The sequence below is a fragment of the Pantherophis guttatus genome, chromosome 3 (assembly GCF_059756535.1).
Source record: "Pantherophis guttatus breed Tessera chromosome 3, ASM5975653v1, whole genome shotgun sequence".
NCBI lineage: Eukaryota > Metazoa > Chordata > Lepidosauria > Squamata > Colubridae > Pantherophis > Pantherophis guttatus.
The window spans coordinates 39,736,501-39,763,918 of record NC_142065.1 but is presented as its reverse complement, the minus strand read 5'-3'; the positions used below and the strand labels follow the sequence as shown (position 1 = coordinate 39,763,918).

Below are 27,418 nucleotides of genomic sequence, written 5' to 3'. Positions count from 1 at the left end.
CGGGACAGAGGTTGCTCCTCTGTCCTGGTCCTATTAGATCTCTCAGCGGCTTTTGATACCATCGACCATGGTTTCATACTGCACCGGTTGAAAGAGTTAGGGGTGGGGGGCACTGTATTGCAGTGGTTCTCCTCCTTTCTCTCCAACCGGTTGCAGTCTGTGTTGGCAGGGGGGCAGAGGTCGACCCCGAGGCGCCTCATATGTGGGGTGCCACAAGGGTTGGTCCTCTCACCCCTTCTGTTCAACATTTATGTAAAGCCGCTGGGTGAGATCATCCGTGGTTTCGGGGTGAATTACCATCAGTACGCTGTTGATACTCAGCTGTACATGTCCACCCCGGACCACCCCAAAGATGCCCTTGAAGTGATGTCCTGGTGCCTGGAGGCCGTGCGGATCTAGATGGGGAGAAACAGGCTCAGGCTCAACCCATCCAAGACCGAGTGGCTGTGGTTTCCGACATCCCGATATAGTCAGTTGGTGCCATCACTATTGGGGGCGAATCGCTGGCCCCCACGGAGAGGACTCGCAACTTGGGCGTCCTCCTGGATTCACGGCTGTCTTTAGAAGAGCATGTGACGGCCGTGACCGGGAGAATTTTTCATCAGGTTCGCCTAATTCGCCAGTTGCGTCCCTTTCTGGATCGGGACTCCTTACACATGGTCACTCATGCCCTCGTCACTTCCCGCCTGGACTACTGCAACACTCTCTACATGAGGCTCCCCTTGAGGAGCACCCGGAGACTCCAGCTGGCGCAGAGTGCGGCCGCGCGGGTGGTTATGGGAGCGACATGATGTTCCCATGTAACACCTCTCCTGCGCGAGCTACACTGGCTCCCAGTGGTCTTCCGTGTGCGCTTCAAGGTCTTGGTTACCACCTTTAGAGCGCTCCATGGCTTAGGACCTGGTTATCTACGGGACCGCCTGCTGCCACCAGTAGCCTCCCACCGGCCAGTACGCTCTCATAGAGAGAGGCTCCTCCGGGTGCTGTCAGCCAAAGAATGTCAACTGGCGGCCCCCAGGGGGAGAGCCTTCTCTGTGGGGGCACCTACTATCTGGAATGAGCTCCCCCTGGAGATACGGAGGATCCCGGATCTACGCACCTTTCTCCGCGCTCTCAAGACCTTTTTATTCCATCAGGCTGGCCTGGCCTAATTTCTTCCCTTTTTAAAACACAAATTTTAATTCGTTCTTAATTTATTGGGGTATTTTAAATCTGTCTTCGGGCAAATTGTTTAACTCGGTTTTATTCAGTTTTAAATTTTGTATTTATGTGTTTTTATCCTGTGGCTGTTCACCGCCCTGAGTCCTTCGGGAATAGGGCGGTATATGAATCAAATAAACATAAACAAAAACAAAAACAAAAACGGGCCAGAATGCAAAAAGTCAAACCTGCCTTCAATATAAACCAGGCAGATTCGAAGAAAAAACATACCGTATCTGCATCTGACGCAATTTTACCACATGGTGTAACACTCACTTAATATTTCCCTAGGTGCTCATGAAAATTTTAAATAATTTAGTTCCTCTTTTCAGGCAGCTCTTATAAAATTATTTTATTCTCAATTAAAACAAAAGTCATCATCATGGCTTCCTTGATATACCTGTTTTATATAAGATGGTGGGGGGAAGAGCCACTGAGCAAGTAACAAAGTTTAGGACACCTTTGAGATCAGAAAGAGCTATATACTGGCTAATCAGGATAGAGTTTTATTGCCATGTTTAACACAAAAAGAAATTAGACGTTTTATGATAGTAAAAAGGACTCAAGGTTCAAAGCTGTTATATGACATCCAACATAATAAAAATATTGGGATATGATGTTTCAAGAGTCAATCAGTCGGATTGAAATAATTGTTTTATTATTGCAGAGAAGATACCTCTTTCGGAATCTGTAACACTACCTGCTCTTCCTGTTTTTGGTCCCAGAAAAAGAATGCAAGTATTTGAGCTATTCTGACACACCCATTTACATATGCAAACAACAGTGTAATTTTACTCTCCTGTTATAACAAAGTTAAGTTTTATTTGTGCAGGGATTTTTTTTATAGTTCTGGAAAGACAAAGAAGTGAAATGATTTTTTAATCAAACACAACATATATAAGGAAACCATTAAAAGCATTACCTAAGCAGACTTATTAAGCTAAAAACAAAACAAAACAGGTTGCTATTTTTTTAAATTTTTAAATGTGGAGAAACCCCAAATAGTTGAATGGCAGGATGGACCACATAGTTTAAAGCAATAGGCAGTATGAATGTTCCAAGCTGAAATCGGAGTTATAGGTCAAAAACAAAGTTTCCAGACCCCAGCTAAAGAATGCTTCTACCTTCTTTCATTTACTTTTCAACTCACAAAATCAACAAAATTTGAAACGTTAGGAAGTTAAATATTTGGACAAAAGTGCTAACATATAGACTTTTGCAGATAAAACCTTTGGCCTTATAAACTCATATAGGTCAATAACATTGATCAAAATAGCAAAAATATTACAATAAGATAAAGCATATTAACAAGCAGAATGGCTAATATTCTTTTCAAATATGTTTATGAAGCAGGATTTATGAAAGGCAACTTGCACATGCAATATATAAAATTCTCATTGTAATCTGTTTAGCTATAAATCAAGAAAAGCAATGACCATGAATTACAAGCAGTTGCTTACCTACTATTTGAAGTTACAATGGACCTCCCCACTTACATTTATTCCAGCATCCTGCGGTCACATGACCATGTTTTACAATGTTTTTGCCAAAACCAACATTTACTTCTGTTTTTTTGGCAAAACTGCCTGATAGTGAACAATTGGTTCACTTAATGATGCAGCTTCTGCTTAGCAACTGTCACAAAAAAAGTTTGAACATCTGCCATCTGCCTTTTCATGTAGAGTTCTAATTTCTGATGGATGTTCTAAGCATTATTTTGCTAGCATGCAAAATTAAAGATATGGTACAAATAGCTGGCATATTCTGTTGTGTTTCCTTTCTTTGGTATTAGAATATACACTGACCTATTTTCAGGGGTGGGATTCAGCCAGTTCGGGTGAATCGGATGTTAATTTTATATCTGGTCTGCCAAACTGGTAGTTGCAAGGAGTGGCTGCCCCCCCAACTCCGCCCCTCCCAGGAGTCTCCACATTTTGGATGCCAGGTAAGTGCAGAGCCCAGGGGAGGCAGCTTTCACCCTCCTGGAGGCGTGAGGAAAGCCTCTGGAGCTTGGGGAGGTTAAAAATGCCCACCACCCGCCATGGTGCAGGAGGCAGAGTAGGTCACGCCCACCCAGGAATTGGGCAGAGAACTGGTTGCTAAAATTTTTGAATCCCGCCCCTGCCTATTTTAATCTGGTCACTGTGTCATTCTACAAATCTGATTTAAGCAGTTTCAGCTGCTACCCTCAAAACGACGTTATAGAGCACTGCACACCAGAACAACTAGACACAAGAATAATTTTTTCCCGAATGCCATCACTCTGCTAAACAAATAATTCACTCAACACTGTTAGTAACAGTAACAAACTAGTTACTAAGTCTGCATTACAATTAATCTTCTCATCGTTCCTATCACCCATCTCCTCCCACTTATGACTGTATGACTGTAACCTTGTTGCTGGTATCCTTACAATTTATATTGATATTGTTTCCTGATTGCTTATTTGTACCCTATGACTATCATTAAGTGTTGTACCTTATGATTCTTGATTAACATATCTTTTCTTTTATGTACACTAAGAGCGTATGCACCAAGACAAATTCCTTGTGTGTCCAATCACACTTGGCCAATAAAGAATTCTATTCTGTTCTGTTCTGTTCTGTTGTGTTCTGTTGTGTTGTGTTCTGTTGTGTTGTATTCTATTCTATTCTATTCTATTCTATTCTATTCTATTCTATTCTATTCTATTCTATTCTATTCTATTCTATTCTATTCTTTACTATTCAAAGTGATATACGTAACAATTCCTTTCCCATGTTTTCAAAAATATCACCCTATGAGGCAGAAATAAGAAATTATATAGATTTGAACCTAGATCTCCCAAGTCCTAGTTCAGCATTCTAATTCAATGCACATCACTGGCCATCATTTTTCTCCCCAAGGTTTATTGGGTTTTTATTTTTAAACATATAACAACATCAATACATGAACAGTGGGGCCTTGGGGTATGGTTCATATTAATACAAATAACAATAATCAATTATTACATTAATCAAATTTATATAATCCTAATATTAATGTACTTGATTATTTTAAAGTAGTTATTCAATATTTCAGTGTTCCATTCTAATGTCAATAGTCTTGAACATACATAGTAATACTATCTTTCAACCTCTCAATTTTCCATCTAATTATTACTTATTTTCAATTTATATAAAAATTATAATTACTAATATTCCCCCTAATTCTTATTTCTATCTTTATTCTGGCTTCTAGTTAGGTCACTTTTATTAATCCTAATGTTAAAAGACATATTTATGACATACCCTGTTTCCCTGAAAATAAGACATCCCCTGATAATAAGCCCAATCGGGCTTTTGAGTGCATGTGCTAAAATAAGCCTCCCCCTGAAAATAAGCTCTCCCTGAAAATATTTAAATGCAGAGCTGGAAATCAGGTAAGACGGCAAGAAGAGCCCCATCTTGCTCTAGGTGCCCCAAAATAATAAGACCTCCCTGAAAATAAGGCCAAGTGCTTATTTTGGGGTTCAAAAAAATATAAGACAGGGTCTTATTTTTGGAGAAACATGGTAGTCCTTCATTCTATTTCTAGTTTTTAATCAGGCCATCATTATATTAGAAAAAAGAAGAAAGAAAACAAGAAAAAAATAGCTCTATTCTATCCATCATTCCTTGCCCATTTTAATACTTCAATTTTTATTTATTTATTTATTTTTGGCTTCCATTCTCCTCTCTTGGATCTTGTCTCTGTCAACATCTGTATCTTCATTATTCCATCTAACTATTTCTCCTCTCTCTATCCTCCTAAACTGCCATATTTCCAGAGTATCCACCCATACTCCTATCTCTTTCAAAAACATCTTCCAGATTATCCAATTCCAATTCCATTTTTATATCTCTCAAAAAGTTTTTCTCATCCTCTTGTTTTATTTGGTGATTTGTCGGTTCCATCTTTTCCTCCATTCTTTCCACCACCTCCTCTCTTTCCTGGACTCTTTGATCTTCATTCATTGTCAATTGTATTATATTTTCTACTTTGTCACTTGTACTTTGGATTAAGTCTTTTATCTCTCTTTGGTTCTTTGTCATGGTATCCCTGATGCTTTGAAACATCCACGCCATTTCTCTTGAAATCTCACTCATTCCCCCCTGAAAAGGCACCTTGTTTTAGTTTAATAAAGTATCACTAGCCAGATTCCATGAACCCTGAAATGCAGCTGTACATGGTCGTAACTGCTTGAAAAGAAAGGTGACAAAGACACTTAACCACAGAATGCTTTCTGATGCTCCATTTGCTGTAAATTGAAGGCTATAATAATAATATAATATATTGAGAATCAGACCTCACTATGCCTCTGAACACCAATTGGTATAATGGTGCTACTGGGGCACTGCTTTATAATAATACCGAAAATGTATTGAATGTATATTCTATTCAATTCCCAGCGACTCTGGGAACTTTCCTTTATGGAAAAGTCAGCTACAAAAAGAAAGAAAAAAAAGCTATAAAGTCGGAATGCAGGCATTAGGTCTCATCTAGCATATTCTTTACATTCTTAAGTAGATTCCAATATGCTTGTAAGAATGCAAGGAAATGATTAGGAATTTTATTTTTTTTACAAAGCATCTCCAAGGAGGGAAGCCAGAGGATGACGCTGACCTGCTGAGATTTCCGCCTCCCTCAACTAGACACCTTTTACCTACATATCCCAAACACCGCCCTGGTCCAGGGAATTCAGAGAGTTGTAGTCCAACACACACAAAAGAAAGAGAGTACTTAGTTGGAAAAGGTTGTGCTAGCGCAGTGGCTCCGAGCCAGCTATTGGCACTAAGCAGAACAGCGGCTCTCTCCTTATCTCTTCTCTTCTCTTCTCTTCCGTTGCCCGAAGGAGGAAAAAAAAAGAACGTGCAAAGAAGGCAGCCGCTTTGCTTCGCTCGCTCGCCTGACAGAAATGGGAGCTCAAATTACGGTCCAGAGAGAACGGACTGCCAAGGGGAAGGCTCGTTCTTTAGCAGAGCTTGCAGGAGAATAGCCAGTGATGAATAGCCTCCATTTGCTCACCCGCTGTCTCCGGGGCACTGCGGAGGATGAACCGCACGGTTTTGTGCCGCGCTTTGGGGCAGTAAAAGTACTCTCTCTCTCTCTCTCCCTTTACCTCCATTTTCTTTGTGGGTCCAACCTTCGCTGCCCGGAAAGGAAGAGCGCGAGAGAGCGGGCGAACACGTGGTGGCAACCACAAGGGACGACCTGCGGCCCGCTCTCTTGCTCTCCGGGCGAAGGGGATTAAGTTTACGGCGTGCGGAAAGAGGCGGCCAGTGCGGCATCAAGGGCATAAAGAGGGCCCTGTCATCGGCAGGCTGCATGTTGAATAGAACTGTGTTGGGTGGAGTTCTAACTCGCATTTAAACTGCGGTTATTTTACTGGTTTGTGCCTCGCTGGCTCAGAAGTTCTACACAAGTCTCCTCGCAACCCCGTCCCCGTCCTGAAAGTCCGTCCCCCCCCCGCCCCTTTTCTTTTTTTCTTTTTTTTTTCTGGACGTCACTCCACTTAGCCCCGCCCGTGAACTGTCGGGCGGGGCTTAGCACAACGCCAGGGGAAAAAAAAGAGGTGTTGCCAAACGAAGGCAAGGGGGCGTGTCCTCATCGCCGCGTTGAGGGCGCCAGTTGGGAGGCAGTCGCGACCGGTGGTGGTAGAAGAAGGTGGGAGGGTGCGCGCGCGGACGTCTGGTTGGCCGCTCGGCCAACCGTCCGTAAGGAGAGCTCGGCGGCGGCGGCACAGGGCGGCGCGCGCACGGAGGGGCGCCCATGGTGTGGCCTCATGTCTAAGACGCTGCGGAGGAAGCGCCACTGGCTCAGCAAGGTGCAGGAGTGCTCCGTGTCTTGGGGGAGCGGCTCCGGCCCAGACCCCGACCTCCTGCGGGGCGGCGCCGAACGGGGAGAATTCCCTTACCTCGGGGGCCGCCTGCTGACAGTGGCCGACTCCGGCGGCGGAGCTGGTTCCGTTTTGCTTTCAGGGAAGCCCCCTGTCCCCGGGGATGTACTGCTGGAGGTAAACGGGACCCCGGTGAGCGGCCTCACTCACCGCGACACCCTAGCCGTCATCCGCCACTTCAGGGAGCCGGTGCGCCTCAAGACCGTGCGGCCAGGTCAGTGCGTCCGAGCGAATGGTTGTCGGAGGGGGTGGGGGGTGTCGATTCTTTCTCACCCCTTTTCCTTCTCCGCGAAAGGGGTGGGAGCCAGTCCCGAAGTCACCGCCCTCGACTCCACCCAACGCACCTGCTTCTCTTTTAACAACCCCCCCCCCCAATTGTGGGTCCTTCCCGGTCTTAATGTTCATGCTTTCCAGTCGTTCTTCCCCCCCCCTTCTTGATCGCGACTACTTCTGTCTTCCCCGCCCAGAGCACTCCTCTTATCCACCCTTAGCACCACCCAGAATCGTCTCCCCCCCCCCATCTGATCCCTGTAACGTTTTCTCTTTATCATTACTTCTCTTTCTCCTGCTTCTCTTACCTCCCTGATGGACGTGGCTTTTGTAAATTCTATATTTCTTTGAAGACTAAAGCGATCCTATCTTTCTACCGTACCACCTTTTATCCTTTAGGGCATTCATCACTCTACCTGTGCCCCCTTCCTTTCTCACTTCCAGCAACACTCCTGTGCCCAATGTTTCTTGGTTGTCTGTCTCATTTGTATTCCGTGTCCTTTTTACAGCTCTCTCCCACCTATTGTTTTCTATTAAGGCAAATCTGACCCAGCCACTGTCACCCCTCCTGGCACATCTGCTAAATCCCTTCCCTGAACAGACCTGGCCCTTCCTGTTTACTCCAGTATCTATCTTCCGCTGGTGTCATTATTGAAGTGGTTCCACTTATAAGACCTGCTCTAAACCAAGAGTGGTTGTTAGGCTTTGTGGTAGCAAAGGACTTTAATAGCTTTTTATGTGGTTTGTTACATTAATGTCTGTCTATAGAATGTTAGCTGTGATAATCAACCTAGCCTAGTGGCTTCTTTTACCCCTTTAATGGATTATTTTTTTCTGTGCAGAATATTGGCTTTTGGCAGTATAGTTAATCAGAAATATTTGACCATGAAAGCTTTCTGCTTTAAACAAATAGTTAATATTTGAGATGCTAATGCTGTCTTTTCTGAATAGATGCAGTTAGATTTTTTTTATTCCGCCAGAGTTTATAAGAAAAAAACAATTACTTTCGCATGGTAATGTATCATCTTTTTTTTTAGTTTCTTTTCCGTGTATTCTCAGTTCTAGGGAGAAGGGGGAGGGGAACAGTTGTAACCGTACTTCATGCTTGAGCAAACAGGTTTTTGCATGCTGCATCTGTGGTGTAGACCCTGCAGCCCTTTTCAGTAAAATAGATTAATATTACATGGTTCATAGCTTACTTCTGATTTCTTGTATTGTTGAGCTGATTTTTTTTAAATCTGTGAGGTAATAACTTGTGATTAACCTTCTGTTTCAACCTTCCCTGTTTTCATAATCTGATGAATTCTTAGCAAATCTAGTTGTTTGTGTAGGTTATGAAAATGAAGTTTCCAGAACACCAGGGTTTATTAAAACATAATATTATCCTTGGGGACAGTTAGTGATTGAACATTATTAATAACTGTCATTTAGGTTGCTTTTACTTGTTATTGAAATTCATTGTTCCTTTGAATAAAATTTGCATATATGTAGAACAGTAATACAGATACTAGAGAAAAACTCAGTGATTCTTCATTTCATGGTCAATTAAAGAATAAACTATCATATTGTTAATGGATGCATTTTGATGTATTTGTTTTAAATTTCAGGCAAAATCAATCTTCTTAAGTTTTAGGTTAACCTTTTATCATAGATGTGTTGTTAACTGTAATTTTGTTTTAACATTCCTTCTCACTCTAGGAAACAGTACAATTCAAATTAAATTAAATAAACAAACTATTGTAATCTATATAAACATTTTTTAGAATAAAAGTGATCTATTGACCAAAAACAAATACTAAACAGTATTTTGACCCAGCAGCTTTTACACGGACATTATTCTGTTATAAAACTATTTTGCATTATATGATAACATCTAATTTTTGGTCTGGTATTTTTTACATTTTCTGTATAGGTTTCAAATCTTTTTATGTTGATATGGTTCTTGGGTAATTAACAAAAACTAAGAATATCTAAAATAAAAACCTGTATTGAATGCATAAAGTATGGTTGATTGTGTCTATAGGCAGCAAGCTAGATTCTCTGTTTAATTTTAATGTTTTATAATGAATTTAAACTGCTCAGCTTCTGCTTCTGTTTCTTCAGAGATGGAAACAAAAATTAGACTTTTACTTATGATTTACTAATAGCTTGTAAAATTAAGCATTTTGCTTTTCTTATAGTTATAAGTCTTCAAATTGACATGTGATTATTAGTTTGGGGATTATAGTAGTGTATGCACAATTACATTTACTTGTAATGAAATTGAGAGCATAGTTTTAATGCAGAACAATTTATGAAACTAATAATTTTCTCTTTCTTCAAACCAGTTACACTGCAAAAAAAAAAAAGACAATATGTTCAATACATTTAATAGTATATAGTTCTTGTTTTATAAAGTAGCATAGCACAGTCACCATGACCAGCAGCTTTTGATTGCCTTGTCCTTGTTGATTCATTAAAACTGCAATATCACATTTGTGAAAATGAAATCTGGAATTTAATTACCGGTATGTGCATGTGAATATATACTTATTTGTATAAGATATTTGACTGCTCAGCTTCAATTGGATAGTATAATCAGTCTTTGGTTCTGCTATTCTTAGGAAGGGAGAAGATTTTCTCTGATCACTTTTTCCATACCTTATGTAACTATCTACACTTCCATAATGTTCCCACTTGTTTTTTCCTTTTTTCATAGAATGCTTTAACGCCCTGATAGTTTCAGTTGTTAGTTTTTGCATCTTTTTTATATCTAATATAGTTTTTTTGGAATTACAGTACCAATAGCAAGTGGTTATATGATGACACATGATAACATTTGCATAATAACATTATATTAGCTAATGGGTTCTGTAATATCAAAATGTTCTCCCCAACTGTTACATTGTTTCTGTGAGTTATTTACTGCAGTTCTAAAATGTTTTTCTAAGTCAGTTTCTACTAGCTCCTGAAATGTCAGATTTTTTAAAATCTCGTGTGTAGCATTTACCTTTGCATATTGAGAGTTGCTTAGTTATTTTAACATCCCTTCATCCCTGTGTAGAACTTTTAGCAATTTCTTTTGGCTTTACCACTATAAAGAAGAATGGATGATGTAGGTGTTTTGTTCTCTGTCAGTCCTTTGAGATAGGTCAGGTAAAGAAACAGATACTGGTTGTATTCCAGGAATACTTCTTTATTGTATTATTGTAGAGAATATTAACAGAATCTTAAAAGCTTCTCCAAACCATTAACTGTTCTCTTTTAAAGACAGTAAGGTCAAGCAAGACAAGGCTGTTCTGAGCCCTTTTCTTATACTTTCTATTTTCCCAATGCTGAGCAATCATTTCATTTCAAGGCCAGAACTAATTTCCTCTACTTAAGGGGTGAGCAACATAGTTGCCTGCCACTAAAAATTGACCAGCCTAAGGTCTCAAAAATATTCATTCATCCCATGAGAGATGGCATTCACCACCTCCTTGGCTAGTCATTTTGACAAGGGCTTTACCAGTTCCCCTCTGTCCTTGATGATAGGGAAAGCAAGCTTTGAAGTGTACAAGGAGGAGCAAATGGTGGCAGCATTGCCTCTGGTCCCTACATTGAAGAAGGTTGTCAATTCCTGCTTTATATGCTCTGAATGGGATTTTAATGTTATGTTGCAAGACGTTTATTTTGTTGTGGGAACAGAGACATGTGTATACTTCAGTTGCATTTGCTTGCAAAGGATTAAAGTTGGGGAAGGAAAGTATAAAGTAATTGCAATAGAAGAGAATATATGTGGCTCATGGTTGAAATATAAAGTACCATAATTCAGTTGTATTTCTATAATGAGTATGATTGCCTAAAATGATCACCATGGTATTACCCAGTTTGTACACTAATCGGGAATCAGATAACAAGGAGAAGTAGGCTTGGGAGTTGAAAATATATAGATGGAAGCTCTAGGTGATATCCCCTGATGAATTAATGTAGATATTAAGTAGCATAGAAACATAATAAATTCCTTGGGGATGTCATAGAACAATGGCCAAGGTCTTGAACACAATATGGGAACTCTCATAAGGATTAAAACTATTGTAAAACTAAAGATCAGTTGTGTCAGGCAATTGAGGAGAATACCATAGTTCAGTGATGGCGAACCTTTTAGGAACCGAGTGCCCAAACTGCAACCCAAAACCCTTTATTTATCACAAAGTGACAACATGGCAATTTAACCTGAATAATGAGGTTTTGTGAGGAATTTCAATCACTCTTTCACAACCTGACTTCTCCCTGGTGGCACTGGATTTCTTTAACAGCACAACTCAAGAATGATGGGAGTGTAGTGCAGAAGCCTCCGGAGGGCCATCACATCCTTATTCCTTCTTTCCTTCCTTCTTTTTCCTTCTTTCCTTCTTCCTCCCTCCCTCCCTCTCTCCTCTGATTTCACCTTCCTTCCTTTAATCCTGTATATTATGGTTCGTTATTGTTAGAATTTATTAAAGAATGCTGTGAAGCTTAGAAGCTCTCAGCAAAAATAACAGCAGCTGTTTTTTGTGGCTGAAGCTATCCCGGGCTATTATTTACACACACACACACACATGCACACCTACCTATTTTTATTCCATTTTCCCTGGGAAAGGAATAGCACCTTTTCCCCATCCCCGTCTTTACTAAACCCTAACCCCCCCTTGCAGCTTTTAGCTACTATTGTCCCATCTTGCTTCCCCCTCCCCTTAAAACGAGGCTAGGGAAGAAAACCAGGAGAGGGGAATCTAAGGGGGAGGGAAGAAGAGACTCAGGTAGATCCCTCTCTGAATAGCATCCAACCCAGATTTCAACTGATTTCCTCTCCAATCCTCCGATGAACAGACCCCACCGCCCTTTTTGGACTCTGGACCACTGCCCTTTATTTTCCCTATGAATTTTTATTGGGTCTTCCTCCCACCGCACACCAAAAGGAAAGCCAGCCAGAGTCCTCCTCCTGGAAGCCTCCCTACCCTTCCCCCTGCTCCCTGCTCCCTTCCTCCCACTCAATCCCACTTCGGGACAGAGGAACATGTGCTGGAAATGGGTGTTGGGGTGAAGTGGGAAAGCGCCTTCTGACCCTCTGGTGGTCGGCCTGCAACTCTCCCAGCTCCTCCAGGCCCAGCTTGCTGAAGAGGGAGGGAGCAGCCCTGATGCCACCATTGCCCCTGCCCCAGCCCCAGCCTTCGCTGCCTGACTTCCTGAAAGGCATGGCGTATTTCAAAGGCGGCAGCTCACGTTGGAGGTGCCAAACAGTGGGACAGCTGTGAGAACTGGGCCAGGCCTCTCTACCATCTGACTGGCCAATGGGGGTGAGTGTTGGGCCAGCCACCCCTCCCTGCTGGGCTTTTGTGCTCAGCGCTCAGCCAGGGGAGGGGAGTGCTTCCCCATGCCTCCCCCTTCTTTCTCTTGGCCCCGCCGATGAAGGAGGAGGAAGTCCAGGCTTGGGGGATGGCCCCCACCCTGCAAGATCCGCCCCCGCCATTCTCTCCCAGCCCTCTTCGCTGGCAGCAACAGGAAATGTACCACAATGAAGGCAGAACGCTGTTGCTGCGCAAAGGCAAGTGCAGGGGCGCTTCACTCCCACACTAAGGCTCTGCCCATAACCACTGCCGCGACAGGGTGACAGCTCTTTCATCCCTGTGCTGCAACAGGGCGACAGGGAGCTGCAACAGAGGGGTGAAAGAGCCACATGGGTCACATTGTGGCTCCACTCCACGTCATAATAGGCTTCAGGAGGAGGACGGGACCCCGCCTCCCCCATTGTGAGGTGCGTGAGTGAAAAAGTTCGCTCAATCAATTCCAACTTCTCAAGATCTTTTTCTTTTGTGAGAAGTTGGAATTGGTTGACTGAGTGCGATTGGAGTTGGGCTGGGGCAAGTGTGCACGTGCCCACAGAGAAGGCTCTGTGTGCCACATCTGGCACGCGTGCCACAGGTTCGCCATCATGACCATAGTTGAAGGTACACTTCAGATATTTTTGTTAATGAAGACTACAGACCACTAGTGATTCACTATAGCCTTCCCATGTTCACTACCAATCAACTGGCTAAACTATAAGCTATTGGCTTCTTCCGGCTCTTTTCTGCATTCACTGCCATTCAACTAAAATATGAAAATAGATTTTAATTGGATAGAAACTGTATTTTTTGAGAATTTGTTCATTGATAGGTTGTTGCAGAAAATTTGAGAAATGCTGGTATAGATAGCCTTCATGAAATTGAAAAGATCTAGTAGTTGTATTCTCCCGTTTTGTTTCTAATATGGTCTTGATGATGAAATCCATTCCACTTCTGTATCTCAATCAAAAGCCTAATTGAACTAGATAATCATTTTTCATATGTATCTGAGATTGTGAGAACAATTTTGTTTCTTAGCTAGTCATTATATATATTTAAAATTTTAATAGCTCTCTATTTGTGGTCAAGAACAACTTTTAAGAATAGTCATATAGTCTCTCTTAAGATGCAGAGGCCATACCTGTTTCTCAGAAAGGCATTAATGTGGCTAGGCCTCTGTTGTCCAATTTGGTTAGACAGGAAAGGCAAGGATCATGTAAGCAATTCTCACCTTTGTTCACTTTTCAAAATCTACAAGTTGAACACATTTCCAAATACAAGAGAATTCATTACCAAAGTTACATAATCATACCTACCTCAATACTGGAATCCAGACTGAGACTGAGACTATATATCTTAATTAATGAAAAAATATGCAAACTGCTTAACCAGACTGCTTAGTTTCCCTGTGTTGGCATCTAAGTATAAGATGTGTGGGGCAAAAGAAAAATGAAGCCTATTCTAGACTGCTGTGATATCCTCCATGGCTTTTACATACGTGAAATGGCAATTAATGGCCTTAATCTCTGTTTAGTCTAATATATCTCACCATTTCTTCGATTTGTATGTAGGTTCTCACATTTTTTCTGTTTCATGACTTAGTTTCCCATTAAACAATGCATATTGAGCTCTGTAACAGAGAAGTCATTTTATTGCATCAGATAAAAGCTAGACTCTGAGATATATACTTGTTAGAAGACCTGCAATTTTACATTTTAGTTTTTAAAGAACGTTTAGTGGCTACTAACTGAACTGTTTGTTTTTTTACTTTTTAATAAGACTTAGATAGAACTCAATTTCTTGTCAAGACTAGTTCATTTAGATACTCTGAAAATGTCAGTGTAAGTCTGGGGATCTTTCCTACATTTTCTGCAGTGAAGACGAATGCAGCTAACTGATTCCATTCCTTTGTATTTTTTTTATTCTGTTTATAACCACCTTAACATTTTTCTTATATAGGAGTCTATCCATTCTCAACTTGCTTGTTCTGCTTTTTTAAATAATTGAACATAAATTGAATATATTGCTAATAACAATTTTGAATAATTTTTGTTTGCTTGCATTTCTTTTGTTTAAGTCAGTAATATCCATTGCATACATGAAGTGGAGTAAATATTAGTTATGAAATAATATTTGTGTCTGGTTACAACTAGTACACGTCTATTGTGATTCAAGAGCATCTTGAATTTATTTCAAATATATTTTTCTAATAAAAGGCTCATCTTGCTTTAACGATGCTAATTTATATATAAGGCAGATACCAAATAATTGCATTAATTATTTAGCCTCCTAAAATGTATCCTGGCTTCTTTTAATTTATATCTAGTGCTCAGATAGATTTTCATCTATCTAAGCTAGTTGCAACCTTACACTTTTCCACAATAGCTTTCTTTTGGAATGTACAGATTTGACTATCTTTGTATTATGTATATTGTTTAAACTGCATGAGTGCATAGGAGAGTAGTAAGCTTCATATATTACTCTTAACCAAAATATTTTTCTATGTTTTTATAGTTAATTGGCTGTCACTGTGGAGATTTTCAATCATCCAGGTCATGGTTGTCCCAAAGGTGCTTTTTCAAAAGGCAACTAGACTTTCTAGGTCTTTTTCCTTGAAAACCGCTTCTCATCCAAGAAGCTTCTTCAGTTCTGAATTGAAGAAGCTTCAAGAAGCTAAATGTTTTCAAGGGAAAAAAAAGAATGTCCAGTTGTCTTTTGGAAAAGCAACTTTGGGGCTGTCACTGTTTATTTCTATCATATTAAAATAAAACAAAAGCTCACTTGACTAAACATAGAACTAGAAGACTTTTATTGTTCGATCTAAATTATGATGTTCTACTTCTTGAATAGCTTCCCAGCTGTATATATTATAGTACTCTTTGGTTAATGACAGCTGTGTTTAGCGACCATTTGAACTTAAGATCATGTTGACAAAGTAGCTTTATGACTTAATAGCAATAGCACTTAGACTTATATTCCGCTTTACAGCCCTCTCTAAGCGGTTTACAGAATCAGCATGTTGCCCCCAACAGTCTGGGTCCTCATTTTACCGACCTTACCATTGCAGCTGCCCCTTGGTTATGTGATCATGATTATGGCATTCCGCAATCAGTATACATTTACAAGAGTTGCAGTATACCATAGTCACATGGTTACCATTTGTGAGCATTATACCTCGTTTCCAACAAGCAAAATCAATGGAACAGCTGTCAGTAAATTGCAAGCTGCCGTCACATACCTTTGACTGTGGGTGATTCATTTAAAAACTGTCTGAAATGGTATAGGCCGGGTCTCCTGCTTGAGCAGGAGGTTGGACTAGAAAACCTCCAAGGTCCCTTCCAGCTCTATTCTGATTAATTGAGAACTGCAATATAACCGACATCACAAGTCTGGGGCAAACCCAATAGGAAACTGTTCTGACCTAGGCTTCCTTAGAAAGCATACAGCATAATCTTAGTCCCGGCAAACCACTTTTATTCTTACAGCTGTGAATTATTGTCATTCACAGTCCGAAAGACTCCTCAAACAGTCTTTCAGGGGAATGTTTATAAACATCCACCTTATCTCCCTTGGAATGCTGCCAGAGAACTAATTGCCAAATGCAGGGCGAGGCCAAACGTAGCACAGAGTCAAACAGAACTTTCCAAAGCTTTAACCGACCAGATGAACTAATTGCTTCCTGTAAAAGCTCACGTTTCGTTCGCTCTTCTTTTATGTCTTATGGGAGAAGCCAATCATCTCCAAGTCTTACTCCCAAGTCGACCCTGTTTTCTTAATTGTTCTTGTCTTCGGGCAGCTCTGTGCATGCGCACACTGGGAACAGGCTCCCACTATTCTTCTGCCTCACTGATGTCAGACTCCAAAGGCTCCGGAGGCAACAAAGAACTACCAGATGGCCTTGGCCCCCTCTCTGCCTGCGACTCAAGAGCCCTCATCCGAGCCTTCCCCAGACTCCAGTACTGGCCCATGTTCCTCTCTAACCTCCTCACTGTCTGAATCTGCTGCCAGCTCTGCTGGCCGCTGGTGAACCACAACAGAAACACAACTAGATGAGCTAATTCTAACTTGTGAAACACTACATTGAAAGAATCCTGCAGGACTGAAAGTACATTTCTCCCTGTATCTCGTTTACAGACCAAGAAAGGAAAGGTTTCTTCTGGGTTTCTTCTGAGTTTCTTGCCTTGCCCACTATCCAACTCTGGGCCATGCTGACTCTTATGTGGCCATTCCCTTGACAGCATCTCTTTACCCAATCCCTCAAGATCATTCCCATATACCATTACACCGTATATTACACATTACACCATACACCAGAGCCAGTAGTGCAACAATTGTAGTGCCTACACGTATCTGTCCAACGTGTGAAAACATTCTATGCCTGAATTGGCCTGATAATGTTATCTTTGGACAGATCACATCTAGTTCTTAGGTGTTCAAAAACAAACATGACAAGGTCTTCATCAAGGATGGGAGACAAACACAGCATATAATTGGTTGCCTAGGGGCCTACAGGTCCTCGACTTGCAACCACAATTGAACCCCAGATTTCTGTTGCTAAGCAAGATAGTTGTAAAGTGAGTTTTGCCCCATTTAATGACCATTCTTGCCACAGTTGTTAAGTGAATCACTGCAGTTGTTAAGCTAGTAACATGGTGGTTAAGAGAATCTGACTTCTCCATTGACTTTTCTGGTCAGAAGGTTGCAAAAAGTGAAAAAGTGTGAAAAATGGTCAGAAGTCACTTTTTTCAGTGCTGTTATAACTTTGAATAGTCACTAAACAAAAGTCAAGAATTACCTATATACTGTCAGTGCCGCAAAACACACCAGCATACATTTGTTAAATAGGTTACTGGATTATTAATATGAAGTAGTCATGAACTAGACCTTGAACAGTCTTTTCCACCTAGTGCCTCTATGTATAATGTAACTACATTTCCTATGATTCTCATTCAGTAGCTTGTTAGAGAAATTTGGTGTAGAAATAAATGATGGTTGGAATTCAATCAGACACTCCTAAGATAGCAGTAGGAGGAAATGTTTCATTAAATAATACAGGTAGTCCTCAAGTTATGATCATTTATAGTTATGGTGACAATGAACAAATGGCACTTACATCCATCCTCAAAATTATGACCATTGCAATGCCCTCCCCACTGTCACATGGTCCAAATTTGGATGCTTGGGAGCTTATCCACACATACAACCTCAAGAGCATTGCCCCATCTCTGCTATATTGGTTCCTCGCATTCTGAGTCCCCTGCCACCCTGTACTCCACCATCCTACATGACCTTCACCATTGTCTTGCTACTGCTGCTGCTGAGTCTTCCCTGGGCTTCGCGAGGCAGCTGCTGGCTGTGTATGGCGGTTTCTGGGAAATAAGACCTGGGAAAGAAGATCTTGTGCAGCCAGCAAAAAGTTGTAGTACTATAAAAATGCTGGAAACTTCTGAGTTTTCAGAATCATTTGTCATACCCGATAATACCATACCTCAAGGGAAAGATGTTTGTGATGGGTGGAAGAAAAGAGAAACGCTTCATTGTATTTACATTTCATCTTAAGGCTAACAAAACTTAAATTCTTTGATTTCAAAACAGCCAAAGTCATCCCTTATCTTGTCCAACGAAGAATTCTGGTCTGAGAAGCTTGTATGCCATTTTGTGTTTTTTGAATCAGCAATAAAAATTTTGTCATTATTTTTGCTATGTGCAAAGTATGTTTTCTTATCTTTGCTTTTTGTGACTTTTAAATAATAATTGTTCCAAAATTTGAATGCTGCCATTTTGAGAAATGTTTTGTTTTAAGTTATTCACAGAAGAAAACATTGTTTTGCTTCTTTGAGTCATATTTTAATATAGTTTTTACCCATCATATCTTTTTCTAAATTTTCACATACTTATTTTGCCTTCTAGTAACCTGCTTAATAGGTTTAGACTTTAACTTGAGTTAAGTTCAATCTATTTCTCTGGAAGACTGCTGTATTCCGTTTCACCCCAATATTGTTTGTATATTAGGAACATGTCTTAAAAACCTTTGCTTGATTGTGGAGTGCAGGGTATCAGGGGCAACTGGTGCTTTAGGCAATGCTGTTGGAATAGCTGGCTGCAGTTTAGGGCTTAAGATGGCATTTCTCAATGGCAGTGGTGGCACTGAGGCTGAAAGAGAGACCTGGAGGTCATTGATAGCTGACTGACACTACTGAAGGTCCTGGGCCGCCCCACTGTTGCCTCTGCCAAGTGCCACTGTGCAGAGTGGCCAAAAGATATATGAGTAGGGGAGATAGGCAAGTGCCCCTGCAATTTTAAATGTGGGTGGGTCCAAGTTTTGATCAGGTGACTTGTGCCAGTGCTACAACAGCCATAACTTTGAGCACAAGTCATCAAACTCTTCATTCAGAAGAGTATGATAACTTCAAATAGTCACTGAATGAATCATGGGCATGATGCATTTCCTGGAAATGTTGGAACTGTGCAGGCCTTGGGAATTGATTATTTCCCTATTGGAAGGAACTCTTATTTCTATGTGTCAAATGATCCTGGAAGTTTGGTAAAGGGAATACTAACTTGATACATCTTTAGCCCAGGATCATGACAGGATTTTATTGGCAGAAATTTGGATGGAACCATTCTTTTATTTCTTGTTTTTCAGTGAGCCAGTAGAAGTAGAGCTGACTAAATTAATTTTCATGCCGCTTTTAAATGATTGGACAGTTGGTCCAGTGTGGAAATTTTTTCATACTACAATATATTGTATAATAATAGATCATCTTCTGCTTTTGCGCTTTATTATGGGTAGGGTTTTCATACAGATGGAGATAATTTTAAGTGTCATCTGCCTCTTCTGCCCTTTCTTATTTTCATCTTGAGGTTGCAGTTGTGCAGAGACTGCATGACTTTAAAATATAGATGGATAACTTTGTTTTGCATAGGTTACTTCTTTATATAAATTGAATTGCAACATAAGTACGTAGAAGTTAAGCAACAAAGCTTGAAAGTAATGGTTAAAATAAATATGGGGTTATAATTAAGATGCAGTTAGCAACTAATGCTACTAAATTTTTATTATCTGAATAATTTTAAGAAGAAATCATTTGTATTCAGTTATAAATGATCAGTCAAGTTTTTAAAAATACTTTTAGGGACCTCCAACTAATATTTTTTTTCTGATCTATTAACAGAAGAAACAGATTTTTTTTTCAATTAACCTTGCCAAAGCTATCTTTTTTTAGTTTCCTTTTCTCTCAACCAGTCTTTTTACATGAGGTTATAGTTGAGTCCTGATTGACATTGCTTTCTTTTGCATAGCTATATGGTATAGTGAAAAACTAATTGTGTCTTTTGCATTTTCAGTACTTAAGCATAATTTTGTCACTGAATGGTGTGAGATGTGGGTCCTACTAATGTGGGTCCTACTCATAATTTCTTTATTTTGATTTGTATAGCTGCAGAAGGCTAAAAAACATTTAAAATACAATAGAAACCATATTTTTACGATTTCATCATGCCAGAGGCAATTCACATCCAAAGCCTTCAAGACATGACCCAATGTCTTTAGGAAAAACTGAATTTTCAAGGTCTTTCTAGAAGCTGGTAGAGTTGGGCCATCTGAATTGTCAGGGAATGACAGAGAAGGCATGACTCCTGGGTTTTATAAAACAGCACCGCTTAATTGATAAGACCCGGAGCATGCCAATCCTTTCATATCTTGTCAGATGAGCAGAGATAATATAATGGAAGTCTGAGTGAACAAATAAAGACTAGATGTATATATACCCACACATCAAATATATTATGTGCCAATAAGAAAAAAATATTTTCCTGATAGATTCACTAAATGATTTTCATGCATTGTTGTGCCGACATTCCTCACTCTTGGTTATCTTCTCTTTGATTGGTTCCACTGAGTGCTTGTCAAAATCTTTCTCTCCCTCTGCAGTATGGTTCCGCCCCCACCATCTGCGCATGCTCAGTCTTTTTCACTCAGTCGATGTGGTAGGACTGGAGTGCTTCCTATTGTAGTAAATTTGACTTTATATATTATTAAATTCTATTTAAATTAGAGGGCTGCAATAGCTAGGCATATTTCTGAGGAGAATTGGTTTACAAAGATTTCCGGCGATCAGGAACTTCTCGCCGCCTTGACGCTTATTTATTAGCCACCTTGAGATCATTATACAGCTAAAATTAGATCGCTATTTATTTGCGGCGCTAAGGGGCTGCTAGCCGCCTTGCCGCTTATTCAGTAGCTTGTTGGACATCACATAGAAGTGGAATTTCATGATTTACTATTTCCGTCACTAAGGGGCTGCTAGCCACCTTGCCGTTCAATCAGCAGCGATCAGCTTTGGTTTGGACGCTGTTTCATTTTGTTATTCGCCACGGTGTTAGAGCTGGTTAACTGGCGTGTTGGGATAACCGCCTACACCTTCGCAGCCCTCAATTTCTGTTAGCGGCAACGGAGCTCCTGAAATTGTCTGTCAGGCTCCTGAGGAAATAACTGAATTACTTCTCAGTGAAATTGCAGTCTGTGAGAAAAGGCTGATTAAGTTGCTGTTTGAAGTCCCTGCCGTGTAAGGCAAACTTCGTGACTAAGGACTGTTTTTTTCCTTTTTTCAGTTAACTACTTCATTATTCATAAGCGTTGCTAATTGATATTTAGCTGTCAGTGACCATCAAAGGCGTTTGGCTCGAGTCATCATCGTTAAACTGACGGTTGCTGAGGCAAGCAACTGACAGCGCCGCCATTTTGAAGTGGCAATATTCGCCCTCCATTTTGTAACCTCAGAAATTTAAATCGGCAGATATCAACTGACAGAAGAAGTTCATTTCAGGAAAGTGTTTTTTCCAATTATCTCTGTTTTCATAATTGATTGTTATAGTTTGAATTAATTAATTTTTATTAAAAAAAAGAAATTAATTAATTAATTATTACTTGATTAAATATGGCAGACGATGATTTATCTTCTGACCTGAAACAGGTCGCTTCTCCTTCCAGAGTACCTTCCCCTCAGCCTTTAAGAAAAAAACGAGCTAAAGCAAAAAATGTGGCGCTGCCACAACAGGCTGCCAATTTGTCATCTGATGACAATCTCAAAGGGGCAAATAAGATGGAAATGCGTAGGCATAAAGCCCTAGAGCGACAATTTGATAAAGCCAAGCGCGCAGCGCAATTGGCACCTAATATATCTACTTCTGAAGTGTCTGTCCATCAACAATCTATTGAGATCAATTCCCATGCTAATGAGGAAACCACAGAAATTTGGTCACAAGATTCTATGTTTAGGGAACCACATGGTCAATTTATGATTGATGTTTCTAGAAGCCTTGCCCCTCAAGGACCTATACCTCCAGGTAATTTACCTATCATTAATCCGATAAATCAGGGTCCTCCTGAAGCCACATTCACCCCAACAGCTTAGGGGGGAAGATGTTCCAAGCGGTGGTCAGACATTTGATTTCCAAACAATGGTTTCACAGGCGATTTCTAGAATTTTCCAAGCAGGTCTGCAACAAACCAGCTATCCTTGTCAGTCTGGTGCAACTACCAGCAATCAGTATCATTCTCAGTCAATACCTCACCAACAGTATTTCAGCCGTGGAGATGACACTGACTATTTAGAAGAATTTGATTTGTCTGATGATGAGGGGGAAATGACTCCAGAAAAGCCAGCATTTCAAGGTCTTTTCAAACCAGCTTTATTTAAGTTGTTACTACACAAAGCAAAAGTAGCTACTAACATGGGTCTTAATCTAGAAAAGTCATCTGATTCTAGTACTCAACTTAACCCAAATGAGAACCTGTTCAAGGTACCCAAGTCTGATTTGGACTTTGTTCCATGTCCAGACCTATTTTCGCAAGTTATACAAAAACCGTGGGAACATCCTAGTTCAAATTCTGGCCCCAACAGTTTTGATAGGAAATTATATTGCTCAGCACCTGAGTTGGATGAATTGTTACAGTTACCATCGGTAGATGAACCGGTGGCAACGCTTAACTTCATCTTCTCTCCTAGTCAGCGAGGCTGGAGAAGGTCTCAAAGTAGAAGACAAAAGAGCTGAAATGACATGTCACAAGACTCATCAAGCTGCTGTGTGGGCAATTAGAGCTGCGACTTCGGCATCATTTTTTAACCGGGCCTCTCTCATTTGGCTTAGACAATTAAGGAACAGGTTATCACCTGAGGAATCTAGAATTCAACAAGACGTGTCAAAAATTATCACAGCGGCAGAATACTCTGCAGATGCCTCATTAGATGCAGCCAAATTTGCCTCATTTGGCGAATTTGGGCACTCGCATCGTCTGTAACCTCACGAAGACTTCTTTGGCTACGCCACTGGAGGGCTGACTCAAAGTCAAAATGAGGCTCACATCAGCTCCTTACAAAGGTTGTTCTCTATTCGGGGAGTCCTTGCAACAAGTTCTTGTAGAAGGCAGGGATAAAAAGAAGATCCTACCCTCCTTGTATAGAAGGTCAGAACGCAGATATTCTCCCTTTCAGTGGCAGTATTTTCACTACGATCAAGGAAATTCAAACACCTACGCACAACGTGGTAACTTTCAACCCTATTCCTTTTCATATTCATCTAACAGAAATTCCTTTCGTGGAAGAGGCGGACGTCAAACATCTTTCAGGTGACCTTTCCGAGGAGCGATGTCAATCTCGTAGAGGCAAGTGACTCGACATCTTCCCTTCCCATTGGGGGCAAGCTTCAACTATTCTGTCACCAATGGGAGAAGTCTACGACAGATGCATGGATCTTACGTACAGTAACCAGCGGCCTCACCTTGGAATTTACCTCACCCCCGCCGACCAGATTCATCCAATGTCCATGGTCAGGTCAACCTTCTCAACGGGAACTGATGGATCTCGAGATCAAGCACTTGAAACAAATGAAGGCCATCGAGGAGGTCCCACAAGACCAAATTCAAACCGGATTTTATTCTATCTTTTTTCTGGTGCCAAAGAACTCCGGGGGTTGGAGGGGAATACTGAATCTGAGGCAGTTGAATATGAACGTATTATACAGGCGATTCAAAATGCATTCACTCAAGTCACTACTAGAATGCATCAGACAACACGACCTCATGCAATCCATAGACCTCAAAGAAGCATATTTACACGTGCCCATTCACCCAAGGTACAGACAATACCTCAGGTTTGCATATGCGGAAAGGCACTTTCAGTACAAGGCAATACCATTTGGCCTTTCTTCAGCGCCACGAACCTTTACGAAGTTGCTTGCGGTGGTGGCGGCCTCTCTCAGATCAATACCCATACGTCTAGTCTGTTACCTGGACGACATTCTGATACTGTCAACATCAAAAGAACAGGCATGTCGGGACAGACAATTAGTCATCCAATCTTTACAAAACCACGGTTTCACAATCAACGTGGACAAAAGTCACTTATCTCCAACAACTCACTTATTGCACCTGGGTGCCATCATAGATTCAGAATTGGGCCTAGTTTACCTGTCTCCGGACAGGCAGAACAGCATCAAGAGTCTAGTTACACAAGTAATGTTGCAACGGAAAACCGCTTTATTAACACTGTCACAACTTCTAGGCAAGCTAATATCTGCAATCGCAATAGTACCATGGGCTCGTTACCACACTCGCCATCTACAATGGTTTCTGCTGCCCTTTCAAAGGCAAAGGCGAGCGGACTCTCTATACAAGGTGGTGGTACCACCACGAGTAAAAATGTCTCTCCGCTGGTGCCTAACAGCGGCAATTCAGGAAGGTTCACTATTCCTACAACCAGAACGCGTAACGTTAACAACAGATGCAAGTCTCTACGGATGGGGAGCCCATCTCAATTCTCTACTGGCACAGGGGATTTGGTCTACGTTGGAGAAAAAACAACCCATCAACTGGTTGGGATTACGAGCAGTGCGCCTGGCGTTAGTTCATTTTCAACATCATGTAGCCAACAAACATGTCCTGATTTTAACGGACAACATGACAACGAAGGCACATTTGAATCGTCAGGGAGGCACAAAATCAAAAGCTCTAATGGAAGAAACAGACTGTCTCATGTCTTGGGCGGAGAAACATGTCTTATCGATAAGAGCGGAACATATATCAGGAGACATAAATCTACAAGCAGACTGGCTCAGACAGGGCAGAATAGACCAGTCAGAGTGGATGTTACATCTGTTCAAACAGATATCTCTCAGGTTTGGTCAACCAGTGGTGGACCTGTTTGCTACAGCTCAGAACGCCCAATTAACAAGGTTCTTTACTCGATTTCCAGTTCAGGGAGCAGAAGGCCAAGATGCTCTAAGATCTCCTTGGCCTCAAGGGCTTCTGTATGCCTTTCCACCAGTTCCAATCATTCAGAGTGTAATTTACAAATTGATGGAGGAAAGAGCAGACATGCTATTGATAGCCCCGTATTGGCCTCGCAGGCCATGGTTTGCAGACCTTTTAGATCTTTCAATAGAACCTCCGTGGAGAATTCCTCCAAATCAGATAGTACTACTACAAGGAGAAGTACAACATCCAAAGCCAGACTGGTTACAATTGACCGTCTGGCGCTTGAAAGGACCAGATTAGCAAAAGATCATCTTCCTTCGGAAGTAATTGCAACCATTCAAGCAGCCAGAAGATCATCTACAACACATATTTACCACGCGTCTTGGAAGGCTTTAGTACAGTGGTGTATTACACGTCACGTAGATCCTACATCGGCAACAGTACCTGATGTGCTCTTATTTCTTCAATCAGGTCTAGACAAGGGGCTTGCTCCCTCTACATTGAAGAGACAAGTAGCAGCACTGGCTACAGTTCTAGATGGATCGAGTCAAAAATCTCTTTCACAAGATACGAGAATTAAATCATTTATAAGGGGAGCTATGAATTTAAGACCGCCTACTGTTCACAGATATCCATCATGGGATATGAATTTAGTTCTACAAGCACTAACTAAACAACCATTCGAACCACTGGCTTCAATAAGTATGAGATATCTAATATTGAAATTAGCTTTTCTAATAGTAACGTCCGCACGCAGAATATCAGAAATTGCTGCTCTATCAATTAGAAAGGATTTATGTTTATTTTATCCAGATAGAGTAGTGCTTAGACTGGATCCGACTTTTATACCAAAAATAAACTCATATTTCCATAGAGCTCAAGAAGTAGTTTTACCAAACTTTTGCCCAGATCCATAACATCCAATGGAAAAAATGCATACTCTTGACGTACGTAGGTCTTTAAGACGTTACATAAAAAGGACTGCATCGTTTCGACAATCTGAAGCGTTGTTTGTCTGATACTTACCTTCTACTATGGGTAAGAAAGTGTCTTCCAATACAGTGGGGCGCTGGATTAAAGCATGTATATCAGTAGCATATGCTTCACATGGGGTAATAGTACCTGGAAGAGTATTACCTCATTCAACCCGTAGTGCAGCAACTTCAGCTGCTTGGGCCACCCAGGCGTCCATAGATGAAATATGTAAGGCAGCTACCTGGTCATCTATTTCATCCTTTGTTAAACATTACAGATTAGACTCCTTTGCGTCAGCTGATGCTGCATTCGGGAGAAGAGTTTTACAATCAATAATTTCCCCACGAAACCAGGACACTGACTAATTCCCACCCGAATTAATTAAGCTTGGGCATGTCCCAAGAGTGAGGAATGTCAGCGCAACGATGCATGAAAATGGAACATTGTCTCACCTGAATGTCCATTTTATGATCGTTGCGACAACATTCTGTCCCACCCTTAGTGTCTTGGCCTGGTGGTCATGGGGGTGTACTTTGTTTATTCCCTCTGCAGTTGCAGTTCCGCTAAGAGTATAGTACAGATCTGCTGGAGGACGACTTCGTGAAAAGACTGAGCATGCGCAGATGGTGGGGGCGGAACCATACTGTAGAGGGAGAGAAAGATTTTGACAAGCACTCAGTGGAACCAATCGAAGAGAAGATAACCAAGAGTGAGGAATGTCGTCGCAACGATCATAAAATGGACATTCAAGTGAGACAATGTTCCATTTTATCATTTTTAGTTGCAGTAATTGTAATCAAACACTTCTGGCGATTTAAAATACAGCTCTGACATGTCCAGGGATTTTCTCATAGAATTTTCTAATTTTATAGACTTGGTGTTTTAAATTGGGAGGCCGATTGATTTAATCTTTTTTAATTATCTTAACTTTTGTATTGTATGTATTTTAATTTTGGCTGTTCACCGCCCTGAGTCCCTTTGGGAGAAGGGTGGTATACAAATAAAAAAAAAAATCATATCCAACTCATACATACAATGTTTGCAGTTCTATAGAATTCTTGGGAATTAAGACTTGGAGCTGCAAACCCCAAGGGCTGTATTCATGCACATGTTTTACTTAACCATACTTACTAAATTAATCCATTTGGTTGAATTTGACCAATAGCTAGGTCACAGAGTAGTCAATCACATTTTAGCAAATCTAGCCATGGTAAGCTTCGGATATTCTGAATAGCTTACCTGAGAGGACCTGCTGTTTCTGTACCAGACATGTTAATTAGGTAGTAAACAGACATTTGTTTTGTAGGTAGAAATAGGTAGTCACAAATTTATAAAAATACTTTAGGATTTTCTATGACATTGTATAAAAGTAGAATATTGTCCTTTACAGGTTGCCACAGTACATTATAGAAGTTGATCCAAATCCAGGCAAATAACTGTCTGATCCAGTTAAAAGAAAGTTTGAAGAATTATCCTGTATCAGCATTAGGTAGCAGT

General features: G+C 40.8%; 1 protein-coding gene and 1 long non-coding RNA gene across 10 annotated transcripts in view; one reads left to right on the top strand and one right to left on the bottom strand.

Moving 5' to 3' along the window:
• Nucleotides 1-7,508, bottom strand: part of LOC117663806 (uncharacterized) — a 113,498-nt gene extending 105,990 nt beyond the window's left edge. For 3 of the 6 annotated variants that reach the window (XR_015733021.1, XR_015733022.1, XR_015733019.1), the window contains exon 1: nucleotides 7,115-7,330. This is a non-coding gene — a long non-coding RNA (uncharacterized LOC117663806). Of the gene's footprint in view, nucleotides 1-7,114 lie in introns of all 6 variants that reach the window. The other 3 variants (XR_015733024.1, XR_015733023.1, XR_015733020.1) reach the window with 3 other exon arrangements.
• The window catches only part of MAGI3 (membrane associated guanylate kinase, WW and PDZ domain containing 3), a 124,634-nt gene continuing 101,137 nt past the window's right edge, over nucleotides 3,922-27,418 (top strand). For 2 of the 4 annotated variants that reach the window (XM_034414275.3, XM_034414276.3), the window contains exon 1: nucleotides 3,922-7,310. In XM_034414275.3, the coding sequence (XP_034270166.2) occupies nucleotides 6,983-7,310 (328 nt within the window). In that variant the 5' untranslated portion in view covers nucleotides 3,922-6,982. Of the gene's footprint in view, nucleotides 7,311-26,473; nucleotides 26,672-27,418 lie in introns of those variants that run through there. The other 2 variants (XM_060689721.2, XM_087889364.1) reach the window with 2 other exon arrangements.